An 11,690-nucleotide genomic window follows, 5' to 3' on the forward strand; every position below is an offset into this window, starting at 1 on the left:
TCTTCATGACTCCAGAATGGAGACATCGATCTGACTGAGAAATGAAAATTAGGTCAAGCAGTGTGTTCTTCTCTGTGGTAGGGGCAGTGATGACCTGTGCGTATCCCCTAGACTCAAACAGCTCCAGGATTAGTTTGTTTGCACTGGATAAAACATTCTCATTAAAATCACCACAAACTATGATGGGATGACAGTCCATGATCTCCAATGAGTCTAATAGGCTTACCAGGTTTTTCAGGAATGGCCTCAGAGTGTAGTCTGGAGGTCTGTATACAACTGCAATCAGAGCACTGACTGGTGCTTCAACCTTTAAAGCCAGAAATTCAAGGTCAGTTACATTATGGATGTACTGTTTTTCATGCACTTGAATGTCACTTTTCACATAAACAGCAACTCCACCACCACTTCTGTTTGCCATCTGGGGAAAGTTTGTGTAGGACAGGTGTCTGTTGCGTTTGAACAAATTGTAATTTTCCAAGTGGAGACTCTCTGCGACAAAAGAGCCCCGCAGGTGTGTTTCTGTTAGGCACAAAACATCTGCTAGACACAATTCATGGTGACTTTTGATGTCATTAATGTGAGCTGGCAGTCCCTCTGTATTATGATGAACAATGGTGAAAACCTCTGACCTGCTCAGTGTTTGCCTCACGTGTAGAAGAGGCATCATGTCATCAAGGTTGGCTTGTCTCATGTTCTCAAGCGCTGCAGTGATTTCTGGGTTGGTGAATATTTTTTTCTCCTCCATATCAAGAAGATACAGTCCACTGAGAGACGTCACTCTACTGACAGCTACGTAGGCCATGCCGGGCTCAAAAATGCTCTTAAGAGAGACAACAGCTGATGTAGTTGTCATACCCTGTACCTTATGTATTGTACATGCAAAGGCCAGCTTCACTGGGAACTGTCTTCGTACCACTCCTTTCTGCTTCAGATTCTCCTCTGCTCTCTCAATGTACACCATATCGTCTGCTGGTGTGCGGTTATTCTTTCCAGATGTCTCATTATCCATTTTAAGTCCAAGCTTGATGATGTGTTGGTCATTTTCAGAGTAAACTACTCTAAGTAGTATTCCAAAAGCTCCATTAACCAAACCATTTTGTATGTCAATGTTTCTGGTGAGCATGACACGAGCTCCTTCTGCAACTTTCAGTGTGTCTGGTAACTCGTTTTTACCTCCTTTCAATGGTCTGTCTTGAAGTGCCATTCTGCCAGTTCTAGGATCTTTTCTATAATCATCTGCATGGATGTCAATGATATGAGTGTGGAGCAGAGCCAGTGTTGAAGAGTTGTGTGCATCCACTTCTTTATTAGTTGCAAAAATGTGCAATGCATCAGTCGGACAATGGGCTGGTTCAGTTATGGCCTGTAACAACAAATTTCTATCTGCTTCGCAAAGCTCATCCAACTTTCCTTTTACACGAATTCTGTTCAGCATCTCAGCAAAGACAACATCATCTTTCTGACGCATAATCTCAGTCAGAGTGATCATCTGAAAATGCTCCCGCCACAGGTCGATCTCAGACGGGTCGTGCACACAGAGAGGTTTAGACTGTCGCACTGGGGGTAGCTGATAGAAGTCTCCGACAGCAATGACTGACATGCCTCCAAAGGGTCTCCGAGTCCCTTTGATCTGTTTGAGTCTTGCATCTACATATGCAAACAGATGTCTTGACACCATAGACACTTCGTCAATGACGATTATTTCAGCATTCAAAAGTTCTGATCTGACTTCATCCAGCTGATTGCCAAGTCCCTGAATGGGAGGTTTTAAGCTTCTAGGCAGCTTGAGAAGAGAATGCAGTGTTGTTCCAGAAATGTTAAAAGCTGCAGTCCCAGTGAAAGCAGTTAACAGGACGGTGGGTTTTGATATGTCAACGTCGTCTGCATATCTGGGCACTTTGCTCAGTATCTTAGATGCTTCTGAGTAGATGCATTTGATAAGATGTGATTTTCCTGTTCCAGCACCACCATTAATATAAAAGAAAAACTGCTCTGGATTTAGAGCACAGACTCTTTTAATGCACCAGTCTCTAACTGCATAAAATATGCAGGCTTGCTTCTTGTTCAGATTCTGAAACATCTGACGTAACAATGTGGGATCAATAGCAGGGGGTTCCCTGATGGCTCTGACTTCTGTTGAAGCATCAGCCTGACGGCTGTAGTCGGGCACATCTTCCTGTTCATTTTCATTGTCTCGCTCTCTTTCTTGTTCGACAAGTGGCAACCTTACGAGATCTGATTCAGGTGCCAGATTACACCATTCGTCAGTCACACCTCTGTTCTGCTCATATTCCTCAACAGCGCTCTCGATCTCCTCACTGTTTTTCTCATATTTTTCTCTGTTTCTTTTGACAATGTGTTGCACGTACTCAAGATGGTCAGTACCTGGTAGCTGTACACAGCCAGCACCATAGAAAGCCTGATAGGTTGGCAACGATGGTGTTTTCAGTTCGTGGTCTGAACGATGAGGAAGGTACAGTTTAAGCAGTCTTCCGTAATGTTGCTCTGGATGTTTTTCTTGTGAGCAGCGGTGAAATCTGATGATAGCAGGCTTATTGTTTTTGCGCCTTTGCACAAACCCCATCTCATTGAGAAGGGGCAAAACATCTTTACCTTTTTTCTGTTGGCCATAGACAATCCTGCAAGTAGCAGCAAAGTCTGCCATGCACATCTCCTCATACTCTGGTGTTTCAGGTCTGGCTTTGTATTTGTCATTCAAAGATGTCATCCAAACATTGGAAGACTCAGGTGTTGTGTTGTCCAGAACTGACAGGGGACGACTCATTTTCACAGGATTATCATCAGTTGGAATGAATATTACAGCACGTGAACATTGCTTCATGTGAAGACCACATGCACGAGCAACACACTCCTGTGCACTGATCTCTCGCTTCTTTGAATATGCCTGCATGACGGCTCTCATTTCATCGCACTCATTTACACTGTCCTTATGGGAGTTCTCAATGACAGTTTTCAGGTACTCAGATAGCCCGCCCTCTTTTTTTGATATATATTTCATTAAATAATTTGCAGCACCAAAAGCATCTAAAACAAAGCTTATGTCGATATTACTGTTCCAGGCTTCAAGCAGATGTGGATTATAGCCGTTTATCCAAGAGTCTTTTGGATCACGCTTTAGTATGATCGTACTCCTCATGTTCATTTTATTCAGGTATCTCTCATATTCTGCATGTGTCAACTTGCATCTTTCCAAGAGCTGCTCTAAACTCATGGAAGCAGTTTCAGGTTCATTCAGCAGCTGGTTCAGTGGTCTGAGCTTGTTCTTTGCCGTTTCTACTTCCAGTGCATCATCCTCACTGGGTCTTGTGATCATTGTCTCATTGCAGGGTGGTTTGGGAAAACCAAAACGGCACCCGGAGCTTAAACTCCTAAAGCACGTCTTTGTGTGGTTCTTACTGTGTTTTTGCACTTCTGTTACTTTTTTGTACAGTTCAGGTTGTTTATGTGGATCAGGCAGCTGAGCTGTGATGTATTTGTTTATAAAATCAAGAACAGTTTGCTCATCATCCTCCTCAAACACAGGAGCACCTTCTACCCACAGGAGGCAGTGTATGTGTGGGCTTCCTCTGTGCTGAAACTCAACTCTGTAAAAGTAGTCAATGACTTTGCCAAGTGGCTCTGCAGGAGATAAGAGTAAATCTCTGAATAATGCTTCAACTCTCTTGTCAAACATGCGCATTGTTGTGACAGGATTGCTTCTCAGGATGTCACACTTTGCTGACCAGTCGAGTCCTTCAAAATTCACTTGTTCACCTTGCTGCCTTGTTATTGCCTCGATCACTTCAGGCCAGCGCATTTCAGCAGCTGAAAATGTGCAAAAGAACGTGGGAGTTCCCAACTGTCTGATCATGGCAAAAAGATCTCTTGTTGTTTTCTCCCAATAGGCTGGGGTTCCTCTCAGAGGCTGCATGAATCTCACTGCATCTTTATTTCGCACCAGTTTCTCCACCTCATGTTTATCTTGTAACATGCCTGAGGTTATTTTTCTACCATCTCTGGTCAGAGGCTTTGCCTTCCTTAACTGTACTGTCATGCTGGATGTAGCCAAGTGTATTTCAGTCACAAACTGTGCAAAGAATAAATAGTTTGTGTCTTTGGCAAAACGATCATCAATGCAGAAAAGTCTTGATTTGAAATACCCACTGGGGGATACTTTGATCAGCCTTCTTTCATCAAGTGTGTTTTGGCCTGTAGGAAACTGCACAGGGAAGGCCATGGCCTCCAGTTTAGGTGTTTTGAAAAAACTTATTGGATTGTTTCTCTCTGCAGGAGCAACAGAGTAGATTCCTTCACTGAAACATAATATCTCCTCAGCCACATCAGGGGGCTGCAAACAGGACTCGAGTGCAAAACCACCATTAGTCAGTCCATCTGCTTGCTCTGAATCATCTCTCATCTGTTCATGCGATTGTTCACCATCACAGGGTAACATGTCAATGTCCTGTTCATTTATATTTTGTGCTTCACTCAGTGCATTTTTCTCACAGCTGTCAATTTCCATTAAATCAGCCTCATCATAATCGTCCTCATTCATGTTTTCATCATCATCATCCTCATCATCTTCATCAGGAAGAGTTGGATCACACAGCTCAGCATCATCTCTGATGCTCACATCCTTATACTGTGGATGAATCTGCTTGAGTTTATGCAGTGCTTGCACAAGTTTAGACCAGCTTACAGTCTGAAACAGCTGATGACCTTTGTAAGACAAGCGTCTCTTCAATTTTACTCTGATCACCTGAGAATTAATTCTCAGTCGAGGTAGTGTTTCAACAGTTTCCTGTACCTCTGATGGGACACAGACCACATTTCCTCTAATTGCTCTTTGTCTGCCTTTGGGAAGAGGAATGATCTTGGCAAATGGTATGCACTTGGCTATGAGATGTCTCTCCAGTATGTTGAGATCAGAAAGTTCAGCTGGAATATCAGCAAGATCCAACTTATTGGCAACAGCAAGTGCTGGCATGGATCCATTTTTAAGATGATCGTGGCAGGTGTGACATATCCACTCTCTCTTTCTCTCATCAGGCACTTTGCACTGCTCATTTCTGCAGTTTTCATCACAAACATGAACAAACTTTCCTGTCAAACATGTTGCAACTACATGTGGGTTTTTGACATACTTTGACCTTGTGCAGGGTCGCACTTGGTTTGGAAATGAAGCCTTGAAGCATACAGTACATGGGTATGATGGTCCAGCTTTGATTTGTGATTTGAACACAGATATGGCCTCGTTGATCACACTGTTGTCACTCTCTTGGGTTTGTCTGTTCACCCATCTGTATTTCCTTTTTATTTTCATTGCACATCTCATGTTGTGCATAATCCTGAATGCAAGATTACTTTGATACCTGTCTCGCATTAGTTGTTTCATTAGTTGTCTGTGTCTTACTCTGAATGCATTGTCACGTGCATAACGCTGAGTCACTCGAGATCTCTGTCTCTCTCTGAATTCAGGGTTTTCTTGATACCTTTTAGTTATATAGTTTTTTTGTTTTTGTCTAAAGTCAGCATTGTCACAGTAGCGTCTTTTAATATATTGTTGTTGTTTCTTTCTGAATTCATCGTTCTCACAGTAGCGTCTTTTAATATATTGTTGTTGTTTCTTTCTGAATTCATCGTTCTCACAGTAGCGTCTTTTAATATATTGTTGTTGTTTCTTTCTGAATTCATCGTTCTCACAGTAGCGTCTTTTAATATATTGTTGTTGTTTCTTTCTGAATTCATCGTTCTCACAGTAGCGTCTTTTAATATATTGTTGTTGTTTCTTTCTAACTGTAGCATTCTCAGAAAAACGTTTTTTAACATATTGTTTTTGTTTCTTTCTGAATTCATCATTTTCACAGTAACGTCTTTTCATATACTGTTGTTGTTTTTGTTTAACTTCAGGATTGTTTTTATATGTCTCGCTTGCGCAAGATTTTTTCTTTTCTTTGTAATCTTTATTTGAAGCATACTTTTGTTGTTCTCTCCTTTTTTGGTTTTCTTTTCTCTGATTTCTGGGTTTCTCTGATGCCATTAATCTTCTTTTCATTTTGTGCCTTTGTTGTTTATTAACTTTTTTCAGTTTTTGTAAAACTATATCAGAAAGGTCACAGGCAGCAACATTTGTTATGGCAGCATTTGATTGACATGAAAAAGCATCACTTGATGGAAGGAAACTTAATTCACTGCATAGTTCTTCAGTTGGTATATTAGGAGGTTCATTCTGATCTTCATATGATGTGAACTGAGTCACGTGAACTTCTTTTTGTTTCACCGGTGGCGTACAAATGGACATTTGACAAAAGATGTTCTCAGTCAGATCAGTCGTTGTGTTTCTCCTTGGAGTAGAGGAGTTTGCTTCATCAACAGTTGTATCAGAGTGAGTAGATGCCACAGCAGTGGCAGCTGTTGGTCTGCAGACTGTGTCTGTGATAGTATCACTCAGGTTGACTGTGCTCATACTGTAGAACTGCACAGGCTTCAGTTCATAGTTACAAGAGGGTGATATCTCCATCATTTCATAAGAATCTTGGATCCTCTTAATCATGTCACTGAGGAGTGTGAATTTCAGCATCACAGCTGTACCACGATTACGTGACTGTAGTAATAGAGGAAGACCACTGGGTGTTCTGGAGTGTGGATCAAAGAAACCATATTTGCCTGATGTGGATCTGAACACTGCGATACACAATCCACTCATAATCAATAAGGCATACTGCACATCTGACAACAGGCAGCTCAGTCCTGCTTCTAAGCTGAGAAAGGTATCTACTGCTTCCTCTGGAGGTTCTTCAAATGTCCCATACCGGGAAGGCTGTGTCATGTCGACATCATACATAGACCAGCGAGCATCAACTTTGTCTGGCAGCTCATCGGTTGCCAAATGAATATTTTTAGGAAATCTTTTCTTGGCCTCTTTGTACATCACATCACCTTTATCCAAGACCAGATTAAGGTCAGCTGTAGTCATGTTTTCATTCTCATGAAGGAAAGCAAGAAATGTGAGTGAGTTACATGTGCACTGCTTGTTTCTGGAGTCTCCATATTTAGGATGAGCCTGGCTGCGAGATGCACAGACATGTATAACAGAGGGCTGGTTTTCAAGGTTCACTCTTTCTGCATGAGATGGTCCTGCCACATCACTGTGACAGCCTCTTTTCAAAAAGTCAGCATAACCCACCTGTGGGGCACTTGACACCTCATGTTGTTCATTAACTTTATGCTGCAGTCCACTCTTTACAGCATCAGCATAAGATACCTGTTGTACATGTGCAGGAACATGTTGACCTGCCTGTTTGACACTGTCAGAATTGGTCTTTGTAGACACACTGTCTTCTGCAGAGCTCTGAGGAAAATCAAACTCAGCTTGTTCACATGTTGGTACTTTGTGAAACTCATGAAACTTTTTCCAGCGTTGTTTTGCAGCTTGTGACTTTTTCTGCTTCCTTGGCATTTTCACACACCTGCAAGTGTTTCTTAGTCTTTAGAAAATATGTTCACAAGATAAGAGTGGCACACACCAGGAGATGTTGTCTTTGTTTTTATATTTCAGTTTTTATTTGTCTTAAACAGTTGTCTTTCGTTTGACAGTTTGTTCTTCAGTTGAGAGAATATTATGCACTCTCTTTATTGGCTTGGCATTTTTCAGCAGCAAGCCAAGAGTGAAAAACAGGTAGAGAGAAAATTTAGAAGAGAGAACAGGCAGAGCAGGAGAGACACGGCTGGGAAATCACAATCAAACCGTGAATTAGTTTTCTTTGTTCAGTTTGTTCTCAGGTAGAGGCAATATATGCACTCTTTATTGCTTTAATGGCTTGGCGTTTTTCAGCAGCAAGCCAAGAGTGAAAAACAGGTAGAGAGAAAATTTAGCAGTGAGAACAGACAGAGCAGGAGAGACACGGCTTTAAATCAAACCGCAGATTTTTCTTTGTTTGTTCAGTTTGTTCATAGGTTGAGGCAAAATATGCACTCTTTATTGCTTTGTTGGCTTGGCGTTTTTCAGCAGCAAGCCAAGAGTGAAAAACAGGTAGAGAGAAAATTTAGCAGAGAGAACAGACAGAGCAGGAAAGACACGGCTTTAAATCAAACCGCAAAAGGATTGTTGGTTTGGCAAAATTTCTCACAAACCACAGAGTGAAATACAGATGGAAAGAAGGCAGAGACAATAGGTGGAGCAGGACAGAGGATAGAGGGGTTGGGGGGTTGGGATGTGAGAGAGAAGACTGGAGATCTGGTCCTTGTTCTTCTTCTTCTACACACTCTGAACAAAAAACAAGAAAAAAAAATAATTTTATTAAAATTATATCACATGGTAATTGTATGAACTAAATGTGACTACTGCAAAAGGACAAAACAAATATTCAAGCTAAACTGTTGTCGGCTGCCATGTGCAAAAAGTTGCATAATTGGGCACTTTTTAAAAGAATAAATATTTAATTAAATTCAGCAATAATATTTTTAAATACAAATATGATTGAGTGAATCATTAATTAATCACATGTAGTGTGACTACAAAAATGTACGAAAAAAATATTTTAGCCCAATTGTTAAGCTGCACTTATGTGTATTTATTATAAAATTGTGTTTAAAAGGTCTAGCACAAAGTTTGAACCCATCACTTTACAGCTTATATTAGTCATATAATTTTTTTATTTTGGTCTACTTCTCTTACAGTATGTGCACACCTACCAGGCAAAGCACAGTGTCAGTCAGGTTCCTGAAAGAAACGAGAAATAATACGTTAGTTGTCTGTACAGTGTTATCAGACTAACAGAAATACAAAGCCCACACGACATGATACACTGAACTTCTAGTCAGCAGGGTAATTATAGAGTAATATAGCACACCAACTGATACAGCAGTCATTTTACAATTCAAACTAGTTAACTGAAGTATTGCCACTTATGTAAGGCTACTGTTAGACTGTTACTAGCCTTAGCATTGCTGCTAGCGCTAGCATTCCGGCTAGCATTAGCACTTCAGTTAGTGTTAGCATTGCAGCTAGCGTTAGCATTGCAGCTAGCGTTAGCATTGCAGCTAGCGTTAGCAATGCTGCTAGCGCTAGCAATGCTGCTAGCGCTAGCACTCTTACTGTTAAAACTGAGCCACAATGGCAATAATAAAGCTAATTTCTTACTTTTGTCTCACTGACCGGCAAGAAATATCACAGGAATATTATTTTTGTCAGTTAACAACTGCTAAGGCTAGTGTTAGCACTATAGCTAGCGTTAGCATTGTTGCTAGCATTAGCATTGAAGCTAGCGTTAGCACTGCTGCTAACAGCAAAACGTAATAAACGTATATAAATGATAGCGAAGGTTATTCTTTTTTCTTTCTTTCTTCTTTGAATTGTTTTTAACTCTGTTGGACTTGATATGTGAGTTTAAATGTCAAACATGTATTTTTTCCATCATAAAAATAAAACACTGCAGTACTGAGTGTACTGTACTTACCACAGCAGAGAGCAAAGCGGAATGACGACAGTTGGTCCAGTGATAGGTTAAAAACAGATGAGGCGTTCAGGTGGTGCTTGGAAATTTGACCATCAGTTTGAACAGCAATAATGAGCATATACATGTCTGTGTGTTGGTCTCTGTGTGTGACAGACATAGAGAGATAGAGGGAAAAAATACACTATACTAGTGTAAAAATTGGTCCTTTTTGCCCAAGTATAAGCGAATGAGTGACATACAGAAAAACAGGGCAACTGGCATTAAATGAGCAAATAAAAAGTATTAAATCTTGAACTGTTTTGTGGGTTTTATTTTAAGACTACTTTGAGTATATTCGTGGGGAGATAAACTATACAGACTATAAACAGAGACATTAAATGAGATTAGGTTAGTGAAACGTTAGTTAAAAGGTGGGGAAATTAACTACAGACCGATAGATGCTGAGAGCTTTAATTATCCAGTCAGAAAGGATGATTTTGAAGTCATCAACTGACTCCAACTGCCCAGATCTGAAAAACCTTTGTGCCAATCACAATGCTCTACTTAGTTGGCATATACTAACTAGTGACAAACTATTAATCTGTGGCAAAACCCTGTCAAATCTGTCTTATTGTACTTTTGAAAAAGTTAATCTTACTACAATCTAACATTTTTAGGTTTAACCTTGGCAGAGTGAGAGAGAGCTCGTTAAGCAGGCAGGTGTGAGCCTGGTTGCTATAGTGACAATGGCTCCATACACACGACACAGACATGCGCCTCACTTTTGCTGCTTAAAATGAACAGAAAAGTCAGGCCGAAACAAATCGTTCCCAAATTAAAAGTACAAGTCGTATTGACAAAATTCTTTCACCGTGAGCGACAGCAGCTTCTAGTCTACCAAATTCTCAGTTTTCATGCCTGTGGAGTTTATTATATGGACGTGGTGACAGTGTAAAGACACCATGCTCTTCTGATTTTCAAACGAACCTTCTGAGCCATTTTAACATTAGAGTCTATGGAAGAGTTGGAAGGAGGAGGCTGTGCATTGGTGACATTTATGAAAGAACCGTAACACCTAGGACAATAGTAAACACATTGGATGAAAGAGGACAGCCATGGCTACGTTTTGAGGGTAAAATCATACCTGTAGAGCAAACGCTGTGGACACAGCAGCAGTTTTAAAAAAGATTTTAAGATTAATTTTTTTGCTCCTCTCACTCTAGCAGTTGAGCTGTCTCACTCTAGCCCCAACATTCCGTCCCATACACACCCATTATAAATTTTGAAACGGGTGAAAAAACATCATGAAACTTAAACTGGAACTGAAGAAAAAGTATAATAGATATTGAAAAGATAAATACAAGTTGAATAGTTGAATGTCTTGTCTTCGTTTTAAAGTTTGAATGGTGGCTCTATGTCAATGTATGTGGAAGTAATAAGAGTTTAAAAATGAATAAGTTGAATGAGAATTTGAAGGGTCTCCCCATTGAAATACATGGGAAATTTTGGGAAATTTTTGTTGAATAAAGTTGAATAAAATTAAAAATATAAATGTTAAAAATATGAAAAATAGAAGCAGTGTTGTCCAAAAGAATAGGAATCTAACGGTGTTTGAATGGTTTTTCTAAGTTGAACGGTTTTGAAGGAGTAGGATTACAAAAAACGTACGGAATAGATAAAATATAATAATAATAATAACTAGAAAGTGCATTTTCAGAAGAAACTGCAGTGTGAATGCTTGAATCTGAATGTATGCACTGAAATGAATTAATTACTGAATTTAAGTTAAAAATCTTGAATGAGATAAAAAAAAACAACCCGAATTTAACCTGAAAACAAAAGTGCTGAACTGCTAAAAGCTGAAGGTTACACAGAAGAAGAAGTTGGAAAAAAGCTGAAAATGTTTTAATTGTAAATTAGAAAAACCTAAGAAATGAGAAAAGAACATTTAGAGTCAGAAAACATCTGAAAGAATATTAAAAGGTCATATTCTTTGAATCACTGAATGACTAAAATGTGATCCCTCCACTTGGACCCACACAGTTTAAAAAGTTTACATCTCTGAGCTTTGAAAGACAAGATGTTGGAAAAAGAACAACGATGGCGACAATTTGAGGGTAAAATGATGGCTTTAACACTGTGGACACAGCAGCAGTTGAAAGAGAAGTGTTTAAGATTAATTTTGGCAGAGTGGCAGAGAGAGCTCGTTAAGCAGGCAGGTGTGAGCCTGGTTGCTATAGTGACTGCACCCAA

At 39.9% G+C, this 11,690-nt stretch overlaps 1 protein-coding gene and 1 long non-coding RNA gene across 2 annotated transcripts; both read right to left on the reverse strand.

The window, feature by feature from the left end:
* Positions 1-251: 251 nt before the first annotated feature.
* On the reverse strand, positions 252-6,829 carry LOC143418702 (ATP-dependent DNA helicase Pif1-like). Its single transcript, XM_076884418.1, has 3 exons — positions 6,723-6,829; positions 630-2,537; positions 252-307 (listed from the first exon to the last, which is right to left on the reverse strand). The coding sequence occupies exons 1-3, from the start codon at positions 6,827-6,829 to the stop codon at positions 283-285; spliced, it is 2,040 nt and encodes a 679-aa protein (XP_076740533.1). The 3' UTR covers positions 252-282.
* An 800-nt stretch (positions 6,830-7,629) lies between these two features.
* LOC143418552 (uncharacterized) lies at positions 7,630-10,192 on the reverse strand. Its single transcript, XR_013098541.1, has 2 exons — positions 8,695-10,192; positions 7,630-8,266 (listed from the first exon to the last, which is right to left on the reverse strand). It is a non-coding gene; the product is annotated as an uncharacterized LOC143418552 (long non-coding RNA).
* Between the last annotated feature and the right edge of the window lie 1,498 nt (positions 10,193-11,690).

Source organism: Maylandia zebra, linkage group LG5, assembly GCF_041146795.1.
Source record: "Maylandia zebra isolate NMK-2024a linkage group LG5, Mzebra_GT3a, whole genome shotgun sequence".
In the NCBI taxonomy this organism is placed as follows: domain Eukaryota; kingdom Metazoa; phylum Chordata; class Actinopteri; order Cichliformes; family Cichlidae; genus Maylandia; species Maylandia zebra.